The following is a 23,821-nucleotide window of genomic DNA, read 5'->3' as shown; positions in this document are numbered from 1 at the left end:
TTTGTCTCTTTTAATTTAAAATAAAATATTAAACGATTGAACAAATTTTAAAAAATTAAAATTGCATTTATTTTGGATAGTTTTTGATGATCCATTTAGTCAGCAAATATGCATTTAGCACCTACTATGTGCTTGGGGCTCATCCATGCATTGGGATTAAACAGTGAATCACACAAACACTATAGCCTGATGAGGTAGGCTGACATAATTCCTTATATATTGATGTTTGATTTAATTAATATAATTTAAAATATATTCATAATAATATGATTTCAAAATAATATGATTCATGTATATATATTTTTTAGGAAACTTGGAGAAGAAAATACAGACAAAAATATATCTTTTTAGGGCTTCCCTGGTGGCGTAGTGGTTGAGAATCTGCCTGCTGATGCAGGGGACACGGGTTCGAGCCCTGGTCCGGGAAGATCCCACATGCCGCGGAGCAACTGGGCCCGTGAGCCACAGCTACTGAGCCTGCGCATCTGGAGCCTGTGCTCCGCAACAGGAGAGGCCGCGATAGTGAGAGGCCTGCGCACCGCGATGAAGAGTGGCCCCCGCTTGCCGCAACTAGAGAGAGCCCTCGCACAGAAACGAAGACCCAACGCATCCAAAAATAAATTAATTAATTAATTAAAAAGAAAAGACACATCTTTAAAAAATATATATATATATATATCTTTTTAAATGTCTATTGTACTGTCTCCCAGAATTAAATGTCTCATATCTTACCTTCCAAACTTTTTTTTGTGTGTCCCACATGTGGGGTAGTATAACTGCATTACTACTTATAGCCTATAGCTTGGCATATGTGCAGGTAATTTTTTTAGCCTGTATCTTGGCCTGTTTTTTCAGATAATTTTACAGCTAATTTGCATCATAGGTCTTTTCTCGTGCTGTTGAATTTTGGAAAAATAATTAAATACCATTTATGGACTGCATAATAGTCCACTCTTTGGGGTAGGGTTTTTATATCTGATCCCAAATCCAGATCTTGTAATTCCTACATGTCTGCAGAAAGAATATGAGAGTCCTTATAGGGCCTGCCGAGCACACCAGAAGCATCATCAAACACAAGACCTAGAACTAGAGGTAAGACAGGGCTCATTTCTACAACCCTGCATTTGCTCACATCTCGAATTTCTCACATTTAATATATGGATGTGGTTTACAACACCTCCTTCAGAGAGTGTTATAAATCTCACACAGGACCTTGCATGTATTAATTTATTCCAGAAGCTATAGTGGCCCCTTACTCTATGCATGCTCAGAGTGAAGGTACTTTGGAGTAAAATTTGAATAAGAACCTTGAACCCATCAAATCACTTAAAAAATTCTTAACGTAAATTCATTTTGAATATAACATTACTGAATAAATCTACTTTTATTAACATGTACATGTGCTGATTGGAGCTCATATGCATGGGAAACAGGCCAAGGGCCAGCATTATTCCCACTGCACTGATCAGTGTCTTAGAGACCTTCAGTTATCACTCACTGTCACAAGGAGCCTTCTCTGCCCCAAACTTTCTCTGAATCCCCTCCATAGAAGTACCCCTTACATAGCCAGTGAAAGCTGAAGCTGTGTCTACAGAGGACATTAGACAACCTTAAGCTCAGTGAATTATCAATATAGACTCAGGGGAAAAGGAACAATAAAAATGCAGGATACAACTGCTGAAATGAAAACCAACAGATAATGAAATACTACTCAGCCATAAAAAAGAACGAAATAATGCCAATTACAGCAACATGGATGGACCTAGAAATTATCAGGTTAAGTAAGTCAGACAGAGAAAAACAAATACCATGTGATATCACTTATACATAGAATCTAAAGTATGATACAAATGAACTTATTTACAAAACAGAGATAGACTCACAGACATAGATAAACTTATGGTTATCCAAGGGGAAAGATGGAAAAAATTAGGAGTTTGGGGTTGGCAGATACAAACTACTATATATAAAATAGATAAACAATGTCTTACTGTATAGCACAGGGAACTATATTCAATATCCTGTAATAAACCATAATGGAAAATAATATAAAAAAGAATACATATGTATGTACTTATATAGACACACATATGTATGTGTAACTGAATCACTTTGCTGTACACCAGAAACTAACACAGCACTGTAAATCAACCATACTTCAATTAAAAAACAATAAAAAAAGAGGAAAAACTGAGAAAAAAAAACAACCAATAGAGATCTTTTTAAAAACCACAAGCAGGAAGGAAAGTGCTGTGTCAGTTGCTTTTGAGGTTTGTGCTGGCTGTTTTTTTGTTGTTTTCATTACAGAGTGGGCTGAGCTTGGGGCTAGGAGATTATAAATTCCCGAAGCTGAGGCAAAGGTGTGGCCAAGAGATCTGAGAACCTTGCTGAAAAAGGCTCAGGCTAGGAAAGAAAATAAGGATGTCCTGGAGAGATGGTTCAGGAGCCCAAAGCCACCATATCAAAGTAGTTAGGAAAGGTGAGCAGGGAGGAATGGTCAGAGGAGGAGAATCCTGTGTCAGAGAAGGCAGAACACATGTGAAGTGGAGTATTAGAGAAGGATGATGGCAAGGGGTGAGGATATTAACTAAAAGATTTAGAACTATGCACTCTGCAAATGAATCAGAGAAAGGAGTCAGGGTAAGGATCCAGGAGTGGGTGCACCAAAATGTGGTTAAGATGTGTTTTATTCACCCCAGAAGAATGATCATGAGAAAACACAAATTTAATTTAGACCAATCCTATTAAACAAGAAAGTGCTCAGGAAGGCATTTGTAAATACAGTGACATCTACTTATAATCCAGTCCACTACTTACCTACACAAATGCGCTGTAAGGAAAATTTGGTTTTTTAAGAACAGTGGTACAGAGGTCATTCCTAGCCTCCCAGTGCTAGAGACAAAGCCAAGCTTAAATTCAGTGACCCTAGAACCAGTCAGGGAAGAAGTGCCATCTGATGTCAGCTCACCCAGTCCATCTCACCCTCCTGAAAACCACTTTGACCCCCACATCCAAGGTCAGTGACCTTCCCTTAGCCTTTTAGGCACTCGGAAATCTGCATTCAAGTGAGCTGAGTTATTAATTCCTCTATACATTTGAGCAATATGATGCTTTATTATGTCTCCAAATAACATAGAAATGTGTTCTAGCATCTTAGAGAGTCACAGCAATATAAGTCAAAATCATATATGTAAAATGTAGAAAAATATGGATCTCATATTTGACACAGTCACTGAAATTTTATCCTCCATTAGCTTCTAGGATAAACTGTACTGATTCTGTTCATTCATTCCCACACTCATTTATTCAACCAGTATTCATTGGGTGTCTTATGTGTCAGTTACTCTTCAAGTTACTAGGGATATAATATTGAAGAAAATAGAAAAAAAAATCTCCTGCTTACATTCTAATTATCCATTAATTTTGCTATTTCTTCTCTTTTTCTTTAATTAAATATAAATACTACATGCCAGAACCTGTATCAAATGTGTGACATCTATTAGCTTATTCAGTCCTCTGAACAGCCCTGTAGGAGTGGCACTAACAATGTCCTAATATTTTAAAGGAAGTTTGGTAGAGAAACTTGTCTAAAGCCCCTTATCTAGCAAGTGGCACAGTCTTCAGCCTGGGACCAGGGTCTGCTTTTCTATTGTTGAGACTTTTGCCCTTTTCCTTTCTTTTCTAAATTCACATCTTTGATGTTCTGCTCATAACTGTCTCTTCTTGTTCTCAAAGAATCTCTCTGTTTTAATTATCCACCTAACCTTTAGGTAGACAACTTCAAAACCCTTTAGGCCCTGCCCTCCACCAAAGCTCCAGGCCAAGCCCTGGGCCTTAGAATGAGGACCCACAAACCACACAGGAGCTGCAAGGACCTGAGTCATCTGTCCCTGCCTCCCACTGGGACCTTATCCACTGCCACTCATCCTCACCTCGAACACATACCAGCCTGCTTGGCTGCCTCATGTCCTGGGGCAAACCTGCTCCCTCCAGCAGCAGTTCATCTTGTGTACCCTGTGCCCTCTGACTGTTCTGCTTGATAGAGTCCCCTTCCTATGCTCAGCCTGTAGTCACCCTTCAGTTATTAACTCAGAGACTCCCAAGGGCCAAACTCCAACCCCACAAGCTAGTTCAAAGCCCTGTTATATTCTTGCAGCACTGGTGAGTGTCCTTTCTCCCAGGTATTAGTTTATACTTTTATGAGTTCTCCTGATGCATCTTAAGGTTCCCTTGAGAGCTGGGTCATTTGTCTTTTGCTTACCCTTGTCTCTGAGACTTGCAGTTTGTGCTGAGGAACACATATTGAAGGACTGAAGGATTTGCTACAGGCATGCCATGCGCATCTTTGCTTCAAACTCAACAAAATGAAAATTACATTTTGTGCAGATGACAGACACTTTCCACATTTGTCTACTTTCTGGCTGACCTAATGACCTCACCATATTCATCCCAAGTAGGGATCACATCCTTTCTGTCAAATCATCTCTCCTATATCTTTCTCAGCCTTCGCCACCTCACAGGTGCCACATATGCTTGAATTATTTCTTATAACCAATGCCTTAACCTACAGCTTTGCCACCTCCAAGATATGCTTTGCAACAATCACAACATGTGTGCAGTCATTATAGGACTCACTGAACTGGGCCAGGTATTTATTTAAATGCTTTGCATTGTTGTTGGGCTATAGACCCATCGTTATTATACACACATTTTTTTTGGATCTCCCTATCAACCCACCTACCCAAATTTTTTATCATGGGCTAATTAACAGGAGGTAGAAAAAATAAAGTTTGGAAAAAAAAAAAACGTTAAGAAATCATTATGCCGTATAAGGATAAGAAGGTCATGGGGTAGTTAGAAAATAATGGAAGGAAGGAGCTAAGCAATTCTCCAAATTTACTGACAGTGAAAACATGAGAATTCGGGTTCCAATAAGGTATACTATGAGGGATTCCGTTAGAAATGATCAGTTTCCTAGGAGGCTAGGGTAACTAGAATGTTAATTTTATCCTTGTGGTTGAGGGTGCCTGAGTTACAACTTTTCCCTGGGAGTAGCTCATTTGGACTCTAGGCAGCGGATAAAACCCATCTTGGGTCTGTTTCTCACGCTGTGGGGTTCCTCCCTTCTGTGCCAGACCACCAGGGGAGATAGCGCAGGCAGCTGGGGAAGGCGGCTCTGCTATCAGCAGGGCCGGGCGAGGCCCGGCCGGCCATGGCCTCGGGGGGGCCCGGGGAGCGGCTGTGCGAGGAGGCTAGGTGCCCAGTGTGCCTGGATTTCCTGCAGAAACCGGTCAGTGTGGACTGCGGCCACAGCTTCTGCCTCAGATGCATCTCCGAGTTCTGCGAGAAGTCCGACAGTGCACAGAGCGGCCTCTATGCCTGTCCGCAGTGCCGGGGTCCCTTCAGGCTGGAGAGCTTCCGCCCCAACAGGCAGCTGGCCAGCCTGGTGGACAGCGTGCGGCAGCTGGGGCTCGGCGCGGGGCCCTCGGGGGCGCGCCTGTGTGTGAGGCACGGCGAGGAGCTGAGCCGCTTCTGTGAGGAGGACCAGGAGGCTCTGTGCTGGGTCTGTGACACCACCCCAGAGCACAGGAGCCACCGCACAACACCGCTGCAGGAGGCCGCCAGGTGCTACCAGGTGAGAGGTGTTACCACGGCACGTGGAGGGCCACGATTCCTGGGTCTGGAAATGCTGATCTGTAACAGAGGAGCCGACTGAGTCAGAGGTGTGAAGAGTGCCTTGCTAGGGACAGAGCCAAATGCCACCACCTGATCCGAATGACCTGTGCCCTCCGCACCAACCACCCTCCTGGCTCACATTCACCTTGAGGTCTCCATGCCTTTGCTCCGTGCACACCCCACCTTTAGGGACCCCTGTTCAGGAGCTCAGACATACCATTATTTTAGGTTGCCCTCCTCTCCCATGAAATTCTCCCTGGACATTTAATTTCATGCTGGTCTTAATTTTCCTGATGTTGGTAATCTGGGTTCCACAGCTAGAGCTCTGGTGTAGAGGGCTGTGTTGTCCAATGGGCTCTTAGTTACAGGTGCGCATAGTTATTGGAAACACTTCCGAATAACTATCATTTGTATAATGTCTTGCTTTTGCATAGTGTTTATCTCTGTTAATTAATATTGTCACCAAAACAACCTTCATTTTTAAAAATTTTTAATTTTATTTTGGAGTACGGTTGATTTACAATGTTGTGTTAGTTTCAGGTGTACAGCAAAGTGATTCAATTATATATATGCATATCTCCCTTCTTTTTCAGATTCTTTTCCAATATAGGTCATTACAGAATATTGAGTACAGTTCCCTGTGCTATGCAGTAGGTCCTTGTTGATTATCTATTTTATATGTAGTAGTGTGTATATGTTAATCCCAAACTCCTAATTTATCCCTCCCCCGCCCTTTTCCACTTTGGTAACCATAAATTTGTTTTTGAAGTCTGTGAGCCTATTTCTGTTTTGTAAATACGTTCATTTGTATCATTTTTTTAGATTCCACATATAAGTGATATCATATGATATTTGTCTTTCTCTGTCTGACTTACTTCACTTAGTATGATAATCTCTAGGTCCATCCATGTTGCCGTAAATGGCATTGTTTCATTATTTTTTATGGCTGAGTAATATCCCATTGTATATATGTACCACATCTTCTTTATCCGTCCATCTGTCAATGGACATTTAGGTTGTTTCCATGTCTTGGCTATTGTAAAAGTGCTGCAGTGAACATTGGGGTGCATAAAGCAACCTTCATGTTTGAACATTTGCTAAGAATAGTTTCTGGATGGGCACAGGGCTCTGATCACCTTTAAAGCCTGCCAACGCATGTTACTCTGAAGTAGAAATCCAGTAGCTAAGCACACAGGTCCTTCTCTAGTCAACACGTATTTGTGGACTTACGATATGAGCATCCTCAATGAAAAGGTGACTCATATTGGAGTACCTGGCCCACAAAAGTGGCATCTGTGAAACCCTATGAATAAGATTCTCCCTGCTGGTGCTCATCAAAAGTTTTTAGACATATCCTGAACACATTTAAATTCTCAATATCTGGAACGGCTGCTAGCACAAAGGCGGTTAAAGTCATCTTTAATCTATCGACCTTTACCTGAAGTACTATCACGATGAAATAAAGTGCAAATATCAACTTTCTAAAATAATAATAAATTTAATTAACAAATTATTATTAATAATGTATAATTTATAATATTTTGTATATTTATATTATGTACTATAATTTATAATAACAAAATAATTAGTAATTATTATTATTTTAACTTTGATTGTTCTAAATCAAGGTTTGTGATTTTTTTTCCCTCAACTTCCCTCTGGACCTACCAAGAAATATCTTTCTTAGTGTTTCTTCTTGATTTTGGTTGTCTTCTGCAAAATTCAGTTGCTAGCTACTTTCTAGCTACACTTTTGAAATATATTCCTGCCTTTTTTTCTTTTAATCCATAAGGTACTATATATTGCATGGATAATGTCATATTTCTAAGGAAGTTTTCTCTATTTCAGTAGCTCTTCAACTAAATACCAAATAAATATCTTCTAAACTCCTTAGCCTATCAATCAAGACATTCTAAGGCCCTAAGTTTTCTTACTATAGCTCTTGTCTAAACCAATCATTCGATCCAGCAAAACTAGCCTAATCACTGTTGTCCCCAAACATGCCACAGGTTTTTACCTCCTTGCTTTTGCTTACAATTTCTTTTGTCCATAAGTGTTGAAGTATTCTATTCTATTCTATTCTCCAAACACTAAAAAAATTGCTAGTTTCTTCATCTTTTTAAATGCCTCCATGGATTCTACTGCTATTTTATGTGCTCTACCTTAGAATATTATCTTTAAAAAAGAACAACCTTGATGTGTAGGACTTGTTCAGTGACTTTGGGAAGAATTTCAGTTTTTGTTTGCTAGTTTTTGTTTTTGTTTGTTTTTTTGGAGACTTATTGAATGACTTTGAGAAGAGTTTTAAAATGTGTGTATATGTCTATCTTTGTGTGTGTTCTTTGTAAATAAAATACATGTGTTTACCTCTAGCAGGGGTCCTAGGGTTGAAAGAGATTTACTTTTCATTAAATTATTTTTCTACCCCTTGTAAGATTTATGACATTCTGTATTTCTTTTTCATTTAGTATATATTAACTTACAAGTTTTCTTCTGCCAAATATAATAAATACACTTCTGATTATAAAGTAATAAATAACTGTAAGCAGTTGAAATATATAGATATAAGGAATAGCATCACTTTTCAACCAAGAATTAGTATATGAGATTTTGTTTATTGAATATATTTTCATTGGTCTCTGCCTAGTTTTTATATATTCATCATAAGCATTTTTATTTTTCAAACTTGGTGCAAAGTTGCATGAAGTATACTTATTTTAATTTTCTTTATACTTGTATTTCTTGTCATTAAATATTCTGCAACGCCTTATTTTAATTCCATCCTGTGAAAATAAAATTTTCTCACTCCCGTATTTTTAACACTTTGGTTAATTACAGTTTTACTATTTAAAATACAATGAACACACTTTTAGATACATCTTTGATTCCATCTGGCATCAACATTTAAAAACATATTTATGTTTAACAGTTATTAACGAGGTCGAACATTTTTATATGTTTTCTAGGGCCTGTTTTAGCTGATATTTGTATTTCCCCCCATACCCAGTCAATATTAAGTACTGAATGAGGGTATCTGTCATGGGTGCCGCATATCTTCCCAAACAGGTAAAGCTCCAGATGGCCCAGGAACATGTGAGGAAAGAGATGGAGGAAGCCTTGACTCAGGAGGCCAGTGTGGGAAGGAAAACTATCATTTGGAAGGTGAGAGAATATTGGGGTTCAGGAGGCTAGCCTATTTGAAGAATCCAAATTTGGGTCACTAAATCATTCTTCCACCAGCACTCCAGCACTTTTGTTCCATCTACAAAGGTACTCAAGAAAAAAAATCTCAGTTTCACCCTGGATCACCTCATCCCCTCAAATTATATTGTACAGTTGTGTTCTTTTTATCTCTGTTAATATGACCCCAATCCAAATTGTAAATAAACTTTACTGATCTTGATCTTACTCACTCACTTGATTTTACTCATCTTAACTCACTGCATCACCTAGAACAGAGTTTTGTACTGTCAGTACTAGTTTAAAAAATATATATTTGTTAGATGAATGAAATAGTAAATATTTCACATCACTTATATATATGAAATACAGGTTAATAGTCATCATCTTACATATAGAAAGTCTGAATTTTCAGTCTTTTTCAGTCATCCATAAATATTTTTTATCTTTATTATACCTCATCAGCTCTCTTATTTATTTATTTATTTATTTATTTATTTATGGCTATGTTGGGTCTTCGTTGCTGTGCATGGGCACAGCTCTAGTTGTGGCAAGTCGGGGCTATTCTTTGTTGCGGTGTGCGGGCTTCTCATTGCAGTGGCTTCTCATTGCGGAGCATGGGCTCTAGGCATGCAGGCCTCAGTAGTCGTGGCACACGGGCTCAGTAGTTGTGGCTCGTGGGCTCTAGAACACAGGCTCAGTAGTTGTGGCGCGTGGGCTTAGTTGCTCCATGGCATGTGAAATCTTCCCGGACCAGGGCTCAAACCCATGTCTTCTGCATTGGCAGGTGGATTCTTAACCACTGCACCACCAGGGAAGCCCCTCATGAGCTCTTTTTTTCTCTTACCTATTTATACATACACACAGACACAAACATACACAGAGTGATTCTGAACCTGGCGCAGTGCTGCCTTCCAAGAGATATTTTGTAATATGTGTAGATGTTTTTGGTTGTCACAACTGGGAGAGGGTGGGTGCTCTACTAGCAACTCATGTGTAGAGGCCAGAAATGCTGCTAGACACCCTAATGCACAGGACAGTCACCCTTCCCCCAAAAAAATCACAGCAAAGAATCCCCTGGTCTAATGTCAATAGGGTCAATATTGAGAAGCTGTATATGGAAATTACATAGGTGTTTTTATTTATATAATATGTATTATAATATATATAGAATCTATTTTATAGAATATTTCTCTTCTCTGTCCTTCTCCAAGGAACCCTTTTATTTTTATAATTCTTTCTTCTTTTCTCAAAAATTTTGTCTTGTGCTCTGTTTTCTGACAATATTTTCATAAGGATTATTTTTGCTATATTTTTCTTCTGTGATAAGTCTTATCTTTTCCCATAGTTATGTATATTATATGTAAAGTTCATTGATAGTGATGTTTATTGATAATTTTTATTCTTTTTATGCTAACAATCCAAGTCAATTGTTTTTAATCCTGACCTGACCACAAATTTACAAAATCAGAAATTCCATATCTGAGATATGGGTTCCTTCATTTTTTGAACCCTCCGCTGATTATTCTAAAGTAGAGATGATTCTAAGATACCTGTCCTAGGCCAAATAAACTAGCATGATTTTTACCTTTGAAAATGTATCTATGTGAGCCAAAAGCAACAAGCATGGGCTTAAATAAACTCTAAATTCTGTGAAAACCCTTAGCCTTTCTGTATCTGTAGATATAATTGTAGTACTCAGAAGGATGATATGAGAGAAGAGTGAATTGCAACTAAAACCCTCTGGACCATGTTATCTCTTATGACCCAAATATAATTCCACTGTTTTTCAATGACTGAGTTATTAGCACCACTCCTCAATAGCACAGCCTCCAACATGGAGAATGGGGGAGAAATTCAATGAGTTGTACCTTTCAGATCAGAATATGGAATTCACAGTTGGTTAACTTTAAAGAGGTCAGAATTATATGAATCTAGTTGTTTAGAAAGTGGCAGAAGGAGGTAGAAATGGGAAATTGGAGGAAAGAGTTGAATCTTATGAAATTTGAGGAAAATCGTTATTAGAATTCTTTTAAAGGCACTAGCTTGTGTTCTTAAATCGAACCAAAATGGTATAATGTTTAATAATGGACCAGAGAATTCAAAATGTGGAGAGACTATGGGAGGGCAATTTGCCTCTTATTCTTAGTTTAAAGCTACTTTTCCACACACCAGTCTCCAGAGAATAAAATTTAGATATATTAATGCTGTATCGAAATGTGTTCCTTAGGTCTATTAAAAAATTATAGAGGTGAGATTTGGGTAGAAATCAAGATGAATTCCCTGAACCTTTGCAATAAGTGACCTGAGAATAACATTTCTTTCTTGGCTCTGCAGAGAATGTTAGCCTTATAGTTTCATGATTACCACATTATTGAGGAATATTTTCTAATCTCTATAAACATTTTCTTATTCACATTTACAAATCCAGGTCTCTCTAATCTCTCTTCATAATTCAGTTATTTCCACACAGTTCTCATTCCAGTGACTAATAGTAAATTTTAACTTCTATTGAGCAGCTACTCTATGTTAGTCACTGTGCTCAACAGTTTGATATTTAATTCTAATTCCCAGACCCTTCTTTTCCCCCATTTTATATATGGTACTGAAACTTGAATATGAAAGTGCCTTGTCCTCAAGTCCATGGAAATGGGATCCCAAATCCAACAGTATTTCTCAAACTCTAAATTTGAAAACTCTAGCAGGCCACTTCTCATGAGTAGTCTCTGGCTTCTGCATGTTGTTAAAATGCAGTGGGTCCGTTCATAGAGTTATGAAGATGAGATCACTCCAGACATTGCCTTCTCCAGCTTCGTCATCCCATCCGTGAAGGTGGAGGCCAAATGCTCTGCCCCAACTGCTGATCATTCGATGCACTGTGTCACTCCAGGAGAAAGTGGAAACGCAGAGGCAACGCTTCAGGTTGGAGTTTGAAAAGTATCGTGGCTTACTAGCCCTGGAGGAGCAACTGCAGCTTAGAAGACTGGAGGAGGAGGAGCGAGCCACCCTGCAGAAACTGCGGGAGAGCAAGAACCGGCTGGTTCAGCAGAGCAGAGCCTTGAAGGATCTGGCAGAGGAGCTGGAGGAGAGGTGCCAGCGCCCAGCCCTGGGTCTGCTGGAGGTGGGGCTGGGTGCCTGGGAGGGGAGGGATGGGTAGACTTGAGAACAAGGGGACAAATAGCAGCTTTCAGAGACAAACAGCTTAAGCATTTATGATCTTTAGGGAAAGGGCACCCTAGAATTTACTTGGAAAGCATCTTAATTCTTAATCCTAGCCTCAGAATCTGAAGGGACCCTAGAGAATCATATAAAATAGTTCATACTAAAGACAAAACTTAAATATTTTTAAAACTAAAATCAATTTAATGATTTACAGATGATTAAACAGAAAAAGGACAATCTATAACCTCAAAATCGGTCAATGATGATATTGCTGTATTTCAGTGATGGCCAATCCAAAAAAGTCTTATTAACCCATTTAAATGTCAATAACCAAAAGCATGAGTAATATTTTAAATTGTCCACCTTGAAATTCGCACGGTAATTTTTAAGACAAATGCTAATTTTCTAGCCCATATTGCATGTCTATTCCAGGTGTGGTAGGGAGAAATTGCCTGGGCTCCATGCAGCTTGCCCACGCTATATTTGAGATTATAGAACAAAGAGACAAATAACAGGGAAAAGGAAATATTTCCTTTTAATCCTCCTTGAAGGCATTAAATCCCAAGTGAATTGAGAAAGTCATCGTTGTTCCTGGATGCATGCTATCATGATAGAACTCACTGCAATAGAAATTTTCTGGGCACGCTTCATTGTATCTCATCCCCAGTGCCTCATTTAGGGATTTCTGAACTAAGTAATTCCTATCCTCATGCAAGTACTGTGATAAATAGCACTGGTTACAGAGTGGGGGGTCATTAAATGAATGCATTTACAAAACATTTTTATTTAATTTGTCCCATTTTGTCTTCAATATATCTATATATCAGTAAAACTTGTGTTGTTATTAGTATTGTTATTATTATTTTTATTAGTATTGCTATGCCCACTTCCTAGTGAGCAAACTGTCAGAAAGGAATAAATTTTCTAAATTTCAGACAGTAAATAAACACAAGAACTCTGGCATTTTCAATAATATTCATTGTCTCATCTTACCATATCTCAAAACACAATGTATATAAAGTTATCGTTTATTAGCACTGAAGAAATGTTAAAATGTCTTATAAATATTAGGGGGAATATATTCTCAAATAATTTAGTTTCATTTTTATACCCTCTTTTCCCTTTCTTTCTCAGTACCAGTAAGCTATATTTCACCCGCAATGGCCAAAAACAAGGCCTGTCATTCTGATGAAAAGTGAAGCTAATCATTTCCCTGTTTTTATGCCCTGTCAAAATTAATCTGACAGGTAGCTATTTTTTAGAGGGAGAGGGGAAATGCAATGCAGGTGATTTATTTAATAATCTACTTTGAGATAAAATGTTACTAGATATTAATGACTTCTATTTTTATCCACTTAGGTAATTTAGACATGGTATGTTGGTTCAAAGAATGAGGAATTTAGGGTTTTCTTAAAAGGACATTGAGAGCAACATTTTATGTCTAACCTTTCACTGTTACTCAAATAAATTCTGAAGATACTTAGAATCTGTTTTTACCCTAATTGCATTCACAGAATGTAACTCTTTACTAAAATATTGAAATGTCAGAATTATCAATTCAGAAAATAGTTAAACCAATAGATATTATAGGAATTAACCTAAACTTTGTGTGGTCTGATTTTATTTTAATAGAGGCAAACTGATTATATTATTTTAAATTCATGAGAAAACTCAACAACAGCCTGTTTTTAGCTTTTATTGAGAGTCATGTTTCTTATAGTTTTACCTTAATAGTTAATGATTTCCAATAATTCCTAAAGAGATGTTCATGGTGTGTCCCCAGTCTGTCAAAAGCAGTTCAGAGGTCTAACTCACACCTACTTGTTTCTCTTTCACTTTCAGGGTGTGGGAGGAGCCTTGAGCCGGTATGTTTACTTTCTGAATCAAAGAATGGGTTGGGAGAGGCTGGGGAGGTTGGTGGATAACCCTACTGAGAACTGTGGGTTCTGCGCTCTTCTCAGAAGTAAGAGTGTCACACGGCTGGATCTGGAGACCATCCCCATGGAGCTGAAGACAATGTGTCGCATCCCTGGGATGAGGGAAATGTTGAGAAAGTTCCAAGGTAGGCTGCATTTTAGAGCTCGAGGAACTATGACACCTGGAATTTGGCTCTTATTGCAATTTGTTACTGTACCAGTCAGGCTATAGTAACAAACAGGACCCAAAGTTTAGTGGCTAAAATCAGAAAGGTTTTATTTCGAGATCATGTTTTAGGTTGATTACTAGATTGTGGAGGCTTTAATTTCACATAATCTCACTCTGGGGACCCGTGCAGACAGAGACCCACCTCCTTCCTGTTGCTGGTAGCCATGGAAAAGGGCAAGATTATGATGAATCATGCACTACTCCGAAGTGGCACACAGGGCTTTCCTGAGGATTTTATTGATAGAAGTGAGTCACACGTTTATGCCAAGCTATAAGGGAGGAAGGGAGAGAGCACCGCGCTCAGAATAAAAAAAAAAGAATGTTGAGATACTTCTGAATAGTCTGAAAGAATATCAGAGTCACTGACACCCATATAAGCTACATTTGGTTAGAATGGTGGGCTTGAAAGTGATATGAGCTGTGATATAAGTAACATTACTTCTAATCAATCTCCATTTCCTTGTTTATAAAATGCTAAAAAATTGTATTGTTTGGAGGACAAAATGAAACATTTGAAAACAAAAAATCATCAATATATGAAAGCATTGCAGTGTATCAAATAATATAAGGTTTGGATTATTTTATTATCTGGCAATTTGATGAATTTCTTAAATTAGATAGTTAATAAAGCCAAAAATATTCAGTCAATTATATTTAAGTACTCTCTGTAGGCTCTGTGGTGTTATAATTAGTTTGTTTGGTCCTATTATGTTGTTTTTTAAAACAGTAACAGTTCAATACTTTTAATTTCTTTTTTATATTCAATTTATACCAAGTAATGAAAACAGACAGTGGCTAAATAGTGGCTTTATTACTTACAGGGAAACCACTTTGTCCCATGATGAGAAAACCCATCTTATCAGTCCTGTTCAATGATTTAATCAATGTTCTGATGGGCAAAGTAATATGTACTAACTGCATGAAATGTTGCAAGTTACTACACTCTCATAATCAGTGTCTCCATATTCCCACTTATTTTTACTGAATTAACTAATCAATTCCACAAATATTGTGTATTTTATGACAGCAACTCTTCTAAACATTAGAATATAAAATTGAACAATAACATCAACTTACAAATCTACAGCTTCATGTTGCATATATTTGCTTAAATTATGCAAAATACACAGAATGTTAGAAGATGATACAGAATATTGAAAAAAAGAATAAATTAAGGGTGGCTGGAAGTTCTGGGGTTAGGGCATCTAATTTGGAACTTGATCATCGAGGAAAGCATTCCAGGCATCAGAAATGAGTGCCAAGGCCTGAGATGGAAATATGGAAGATGCATTCCAGGACCTATGAGGAGTTCTGTGCGGCTGTGGTGGAGTGAGTGAGGGGAGAGCTGGGGAGGCCAAGAAAAGTCCAAGTAGCACAGGACCCAACAGGCAGGCCACTGTGAGCAATGCTTTACCTCCAAGTGAAATAGAACATCAGTTAAAAGCTGTAAATGGAGGAATAGGATGATTGGATTAATGTTTTGTGGCGATCACTCTGTGTGCTTTATTGAGAATAAATTACAGAGGGGAAAGTCTTGATGTGGGAAAGCCAGTTAGGATCCGTTGTAATAATCCAATCAGAGACGATTGTCCATTGGACAAGGGTAGTAGTACTGGAGGTGCAGAGAAATGGACAGAATCTTGGTATTTTGAACGCAAAGCTGGCAAGATCTGCTGTTGGATTAGATATGAGGTGTCAGAGAAGGAGAAAAGTCATGAATGATTCCAAGATTTAAATCTCCAGAATTGGGTAATGAAATTGCTGTTTACGTTGACAGGTAAAGCTGCAGGTGAGGCAGAAAAAGGGAAATGGGTTTTAGACACATCAATGCTGTGATGAATGTTAAATATCCAAATGTTGATGTCAGATACACAGATGAATTTACAAATATGGAGTTCCAGGAGAAAAGTCTAGGCTAAATATATATGTATTTGGAATTAGTAAGCATATGAATGGAATTTAATGAATGCAATGTGCCTGCCAGCCCCAGAACACATCAGAAGTGATCTGAGAAAGAGGCAAGAGGTCCCAATCCTGAGACCATTGGCTTCTCGAATAGCAGTGATGGAGGAGAAGAGGAGAAAACAGCAAAGGAGACCAAGAAGGGGAGGCCAGTGGAGAGGGAGGGAAAGCATGATGACTGGTGTCTTTGGGAAAGAGAAGTGAAGTTTCCCAGGACAAAAGTATTCTCAACAGTGTTGAGTGCTACAGAAAAGTCATTTAAGGTGAACTTTAAGGACTGATCATTTATCAATGCATGGGGCACTGGGAAGAAGGAGTAGTTTGCTTAAGGTATTATTCTATCTTGGTGAGCAACTGGGTTTAAGAAAGAAGAGGTAGGGAGAGGAACTGGAGATAGATGTATTAACAACTATTTCACAGATTTATTTTCTTATAAATGGAGCAAATAAGTGTGCTGGAGTGGGAATGATGCATGATGACATGAAATCTGTTAAATAGGCCTAATACAATTCCACAGAGACCCACTTTTCAATTCCCATTATTTATGAGAGGAAAATCATATAATTTGGGAAAATCACATAATCTCTTGGACTCTGAGTCTCCTCATCTACAATATGAGGATGATAGTGGCACCCTTGAGGGTGGGGTTCCATGGGATAGTATAGATGATGTACTACTTTTGTGACCCATTCAGGTTTGAGTATCAATAAAAGATAGTTAGAAGTGGTTTAGAGACAAATAAGAATAACAGTCAGCTTATTAGTATTTGTTATTAGTATATTAAAAATTAAAATATGATTAATGAAATTTACTAAGTTTGAATGTTTACCAAAAAAAAAGACCCTGAATATATTACATCCTCCCTTCTTCACTGAGGTCATTTCATTTGTAGATGTATTTATTAATTATATGTACAAATAAAATTTCATATCAATCTCACTGGGACTTCACAGTATCAGTAGTAGTTTTCTATTGCTGCATAGCAAATTACCACAAACTTAGCTACCCAAAACCACATCCATTTATTGGCTCACAGTTCTTCAGATCAGATAACCACATGGGATCAGCTGGCATCTCTGCTTAAGATTTCATAAGATCAGAAATCAAGGTGTTGACCAGGCTGGCCTTCTCTAAAGGATCCAGGGAAGAGTCCACTTGCAAGCTTATTCAGTTTGTTGATGTAAAGCAGTTCCTTGCAGTTGTGGGACTGAGATTTCTATCTCCTTGCTGGTTATCAGTTGGGGGTCACTCACTCTTCTCCTCAGCTGTGGCCCACTCCATCTTCAAAGGCAGCAATGACACATCAAATCCAAATCTCTCTGATTTTCACTTCTGGTGGCAGCCTGATAGCCAAAGAAACCTCTCTGATTTTAAAAGGTGGTTTTATTAGACCCACGCAGATAATCTCCCTCTTGTCACATAATATAACAGAATCATGAGAGTACCACCAGGGTCTGAAGGTCATGAGGCTCATCTTAGAATTCTTCCCACCATAGTAACATAGCTTTGAAAGTGGTGGATTTTATACCAATGAATTTTTCCTATAGGCTTTGAGGAGAAAAAAAAATCCCAAGGGAGCTGTAAATTTTATTTTAAATGCAGATCTTCCAAAGAGCACCAAAGATCTTCCAAAGTGCTCTGGATAGAGATAAAAGGAATCTAAATGGTCATGCACATGGTTTGTCTTATCATCAATGGTTATGTTTGAACTGGGGCAGTAACGAGTCCTGGTTTATGCAGACATAGCAGTGGAATACACTCAAAAGCAATGAAGCATATACTCATCGACCTGCAAGGTGAAATACATATTTTGTTATCTCTAGGAGTTATTAGAGGGAGAGTGAGGAATGGCGTGACAGTTCTCGATATCATGGCTTCCTAAGTTTTCACCAGTCTTTTCTGTTCTTTTCCATGTTCCACAAAATTCTTTCTGCAGTTGACATAAAACTGGATCCTGCCACAGCACATCCTAGCCTCCTCTTGACTGCTGACCTGCGCAGTGTGCAGGATGGAGAACTATGGAGGGATGTCCCCAACAACCCTGAGCGATTTGACACATGGCCTTGTATCCTGGGTTTGCAGAACTTCTCATCAGGGAGGCATTACTGGGAAGTCATGGTGGGAGAAAGAGCAGAATGGGGGTTAGGTGTCTGTCAAGACACAGTGTCAAGAAAGGGGGAAACCACACCATCTCCTGAGAACGGGGTCTGGGCCATGTGGCTACTGAAAGGGAGTGAGTACATGGTCCTTGCCTCTCCATCAGTTCCTCTCCTCCACCTGGAACGGCCTCGCTGCATTGGGATTTTCTTGGACTATGAAGCAGGTGAAATCTCCTTTTACAACATCACACATGGGTCTTATATTTACACGTTCAATCACCTTTTCTCTGGTTTTCTTCGACCTTATTTTTTCATTTGTGACACGACTCCTCTTATCTTACCACCTATGACAGAAGTGGAGTTAGAAAATTGGGCATCCAAGGGTCATTTTCACCCTGCTTCTAACATTAGAGACGATCCTTCCTAAAATTCTGTTGCTAAGATACACCCCAAGCCTAGCAAAGTTTCCTGGAGTAGAATGGAGGGTATACGTATGTGAAGGCTCAACAGATGTCCCCATTTAGGTCAGCACCTCATTCCTTGTCACTATGGACATTTTCCCATAGGGGCAAAAGAGAAAATATAAAATATTTGTGTTTGGACAAGGATTGTATAGAATAGTAATTTTAGAAATGGAGCAGTCTTACCACTCCTTTCCCAAATGGCTCCACATACTTTCTTGATGTGTTTTCTTCAAATGAATGGACCTCATATTAAACAAAGATATCTATACATTTATTTTAATGTCTCATTCCTTTTAATATCTCTTCATTCCAATCTTCCATATATTAAGAATTAGAAATGGCAATTCTTAAATTGGTTCAGAACAGTCCAATATTGTTCTAGCATCAGCTCCGTAATTCTTTTTCTGCCTCCTTATTTTCCTTCTCTTATTCTCTCCTCTTTCTCTGTCTCTCTGCCTCTGCATCTTTCTGTCTCTGTCTCTCTCACTTTTGCTCTTTATTGCTTCTTTCTTCTTTTCTTGCTTTATACCTCTTATTGTTTAACCTTCCATTTCCTTCTAGATTAATATATTCAGAACCATCCCTTTTTATATTCATGATTCCTATGACTATTCAATTACCCTTTAAATCCTCTTCACTCAGGGGTCAATTTTTGAGAATGATGAAATTCATTCCTCTGATTCTAATATCACTGAGCCTCATGCCTTATCCCTTACAACTTTTTCCTTTATCTTTGGATACATTTTTTTAAATTGAAGCATAGTTGATTTTGTGTTAGTTTGTGTTAGTATTGTGTTAGTTTCAGGTGTACAGCATCGATACATTTTTTAGAGCAGAAATTTCTCAGAATTCTGATTCAACTAGTTCTTTGACCTAGTCATTACCTAGTTGTAAGACTTCAAACAAGCAACCTCTCTCTCTCAGTCTCAGCTACTTAGTATGATTCCTGTACATGGAACAATGATATTGACCTCCCAATGTTTTGGGAAATAAGTAAGGTTGTGATTTATATGATTGGTTTAAATTCAACTTTACTACTTAAATACAATGTAAAAATGACCAGAATGATGAAATGATAATAACATTTGACTTATTTTAAAAGTATATTCTGTACATTTCCAACAAAATTCTTAAAAATTATTGAAAGCTAACTCTGCGACCATCTTTCTCTATATCTATGTCTAATAAATGATTGCTAACCAAATGCTAAAATGCTAAATAATTATTAATTAATAGAAAATTTAGATAACCTAATCCTGATAATAATCCACCAAGACTTTAATCCTCTGCTTTAACTCTACCTTGACTTTTAAGGAGCTTTTCTCATCTAGAGAGATTTCTTTGACTAAAATCTTTCACATACTTTGCAATAACATTACTAATATAGTTTTCTTTCTATATTTATTAGTATATTTCTTTTCAGACTTTTTACATTTGGAGGAACATTATGGAGTATAATAATTTTAGAAATAGCAAAATTTTATCAAACTGTATTTCCAGATGGCTTTACATATTTTATTGAAGGGGCCTTGTATTAAACAAAGATTTCTGTATATTCATATTTGATACATGTATGTTTGATCATGAACAAATAATTCCCCTCTTTGTCTCTTTTGGAAACAGAGGTAATAATAATGTACCCTTACATCCCTCTTGTTGATATTTTATACACCATGAATTCTCTAGGCCTTTTCTGTTCATGAACTAAGTAGAAACTGGCTCATGCAGTGGGTCTCAGTTCATGCTTCCCCATGATCAGGGCTTAAATGAGGCATGGCAACTTGCTGTAACACTTGAGTGTCCATGTCACTATAGGGCCAGCAATTATGAGAGGAGTCATGGCAGAGAACATACACTCAGAGCAGTAGAGCCCCTTCCCCATAGGGATCAAGAGGGACAGGGTCACTGGTCTCAGATCATGTCACCCCTGGGGGCTCCACCCATTCACCAGGACAAGGAAGCCTCATGGCCTCAGGCCTGCTACCCTCTTCAAGGGGCGAAAAGGGAATCCCACGAATGCCTCCTCCCTACCAAGAAAGCTAACATCCTAGTCTCCACTGTCACCCTTTAATCCTATTATCCCAATGTGCATCTTATCATGAGGTATGTTAGTTACTAAACCAACTTAAATCTTTCTTCATCCCTTGCATTCCAAGTTTCACAAAGCTTTGTGCATCTCCTATTATAGTCCCTACTCCTTCCCTTCCCAATTCCATACACACACACACACACACACACACACACACACTCACTCATACACAATACACAGAATCTTTTCCAGTGGATAGAGACTCCATTTTTTCAGTTACGCAGGCCAGCAATCTGGCTAACTCCTTTCCTGATTTTACTTTCTCATATCTAGTCCATCAGCAAGCCCTGTTGGCTCTACCTTCAGCATATATCTAGAGTTCAGCCAGAGCTAACCTAACCACTCTGCTGCTAAAACCATCGTCTTGACATCCATCCTCTCCCTCTGGGTTATTACATTAGTTTCCTAACAATAATCCTGGCTTTACCTCGGCCACTTCTGTGTCCTTCCTCAATGCGGCAGCCAGACTGATCCTTTTAGCATCCAAGATTGTAGTACCATTGCAGCTACCTTCCATCCAACTTATAGTTATAGCCAAAATCTTTACAACAAACTCTCAGACCCTAGAAGATCTGAGCACAAGTTCCTACTCTGATTCTGACTCCCTCCCCTTACTTCCCCTTTTATTATTCTCCATCTATTCTGGCCTCCTGGCTGGGTTTACACCACCAGGCACTTCCTACTATTGGGCCTTTCTCCCAGCTGTGCCTTCTACCTGCAATTTCCTTTTCCCAGATGCTTCTTTAATTCATTCCCTTTCTTTCTTTAAGCCTGCTCAAATCCAGCTTCTCAGAACTATACAACCTGACCTACCCCAGAACCCACCCAGAGCTTACCCTCCCACTCCCCTTCACTGGGCCCAATGGAGGCTCTTTTCTTCAATATAGTACTTATCAGCTTCTAATATATTTTATTGTTATCCTATTTATTGGGTTTATTTTTATTTATTTATTTATTTTTGCTTTTGCCTTTTCTGGATAAAATGTAAGCATCCTGAGGGGAGGGATCATTGTCTATTGATAATGATATATCTGACATATCTCAAAACACCTCAAGTACTGGTTTGTATGTGATTATCACTCAATGCATACTTGTTGAATAAATAAATGATTAACTTTTTGTGGACAGAATTAAATTCTGGATCTGAAAATATTTTGTGAAATGTAATATAGTGGTACTATTATTAATTTATAACTAGACTACCACTGACATAAAGCTTAATGTCAAGTTCTAAATGAGTAAAATCAATGCTTAACTGTAGAGGAAATTTGAATAGAAGGCTAAATTTGAATAGAGGAAATTTGAATAGAGGTAATGATTCTCATGACATGATGAATTGCTGTGCCCAGGAATGGTTCCACTGAGCCTCCTGTAGCTTTGATTCCCTGTGACAATATGACACCTTTGACTCATGCGTTGCCTTGTATGCACTCCATATGCAAATTCTCATACTCACTAAGAATGTGGGGAAAGTTATATAAAATTATATGGAATAAAAATTTTATAGAAATTGACTCTTTCATGCTTTATGAGCCCCTATTCATCTTAACTGCAAGGTAGAGCTACCTCTTCTCCCTACAGGATGTCTTTGGTCTGCTCTCCCCAGCATCGCTCCCTTTCTTCCAGGCATCCCTCTGTTACAGCTGGACTTTTTTCTAGCACAAATCATTATAAAGAATGACTAAAATCATAAAGAATGATTAAAAAGTTGTTCTCAAACATTAGTTTTTCCGAAGCTGTAACTCTCCAGAGCTATGTTTATAGTTTACCAAAAGACTGGCTGATTTATTCAAATAACTAATTTGATCATTTTCCCCACCACCCAATCATGTGACTGATTTGTCAAGTGAATTAACTAACTAAACTAGCTATCCTAGCATGATGGAAAGGCCCTGAAGGAAGGGGACTAGGAGGAGGGTGATATGTGGGGCTGGCTGGGAACAGGAAGTAAAATAGCTTCATCAGCAGGCAGAAGGAACTGAGCTAATTTACAGTGGTGATTTGACACTTATTGCCCCAAAAGGGCAGAGAAATTGGGAACACTGAGATTTATTAAATCTGTCTGCTCTCCGAGAACCGACCCTTCCATGCATGTTTTCTGTGTGCTTCTGGGGTCTTCTGTGGATTTACTCTTTTATTATAACAGGGAAGGATGGAGGCGGTTGGCATATAAACACATATATGTATATATGTCTGTATAAAAAACATATTCCACAAATCTACAAGTTCTAAACCTTTACCTATATGGTAAATTTTTACTCCTTGACTCTGTAACTGTGTGTATTCCAAAGAACCCAATAATTATTTTGATAAATCTCTTAGCCAATTGATTCAAGCTAGCCTGTTTTTCTCTGATATTGCATGGCTGATTGCAGGGACTCAATTTGTATTCATTTATCTATTATTGTTCGTTTTCTGTTTCAGCCTTGGCATGCCTCTGTAAGAGCATTAAAAACACAGTCATATATACACAGTCTAATAAATTAGGAGTTCATGATACTTGCTCAATTTCCCTCTAGTTAGGTTTTGAAACTAAAGTATAAATCCTAACTAACTAACCAAATAAAGCAAAATTGTTCTCCCTGTCATTTTCTTAAATTAGTAATAAACTTTCAATTGATCGATGCACCTAAACAATTTTTCAACTATCTAGGACAATGGGTTCTTTCTTTTTAATACATAAAAGTCTTAATAAAACAATGTCTGAATACTTCTGCCCCATTTTCAGTAGGTCTAAGGGGAAAAAAAGTGATTCTTTCCAAGTGGGATGGGACTTTATACCTCAGTTGTTTTTATACCTCAGTTGTTTATACCTCAGTTGTTTTTATACCTCAGTTGTTTTTTAGTTACATAATAATTATACCTCAGTTGTTTTTTAGTTATACCTCAGTTGTTTTTTAGTTACATAATAATTATGTAATTATACCTCAGTTGTTTTTTAGTTACATACCTCAGTTGTTTTTTAGTTACATAATAATACCTCAGTTGTTTTTTAGTTACATAATAATTATTGGGAAAAGAGGAAGGAAGCAAATGATCCATCA

At 38.1% G+C, this 23,821-nt stretch overlaps 1 protein-coding gene across 1 annotated transcript; it reads left to right on the top strand.

Annotated features, from left to right (window-relative positions):
* The first annotated feature begins 5,212 nt into the window (after window positions 1-5,212).
* TRIM58 (tripartite motif containing 58) lies at window positions 5,213-18,883 on the top strand. The gene is made up of 6 exons (XM_060146607.1): window positions 5,213-5,635; window positions 8,743-8,838; window positions 11,747-11,977; window positions 13,861-13,883; window positions 13,980-14,080; window positions 18,062-18,883. Exons 1-6 carry the CDS (start codon window positions 5,213-5,215, stop codon window positions 18,649-18,651), a joined length of 1,464 nt encoding a protein of 487 aa, XP_060002590.1. The 3' UTR covers window positions 18,652-18,883.
* Window positions 18,884-23,821: the final 4,938 nt, after the last annotated feature.

The sequence above is a fragment of the Lagenorhynchus albirostris genome, chromosome 3, assembly GCF_949774975.1.
Source record: "Lagenorhynchus albirostris chromosome 3, mLagAlb1.1, whole genome shotgun sequence".
In the NCBI taxonomy this organism is placed as follows: domain Eukaryota; kingdom Metazoa; phylum Chordata; class Mammalia; order Artiodactyla; family Delphinidae; genus Lagenorhynchus; species Lagenorhynchus albirostris.
This window is presented reverse-complemented; position numbering and strand designations above follow the sequence as displayed.

Excerpts from the sequence above, each read along its gene's own strand:
- TRIM58 (XM_060146607.1), top strand. The coding sequence starts at position 5,213 with ATGGCCTCGGGGGGGCCCGGGGAGCGGCTGTGCGAGGAGGCTAGGTGC. Across the intron at positions 8,839-11,746 it reads GGAAAACTATCATTTGGAAG|GAGAAAGTGGAAACGCAGAG; the intron begins GTGAGAGAATAT and ends GTGTCACTCCAG. Across the intron at positions 13,884-13,979 it reads GTGGGAGGAGCCTTGAGCCG|AAGTAAGAGTGTCACACGGC; the intron begins GTATGTTTACTT and ends CGCTCTTCTCAG.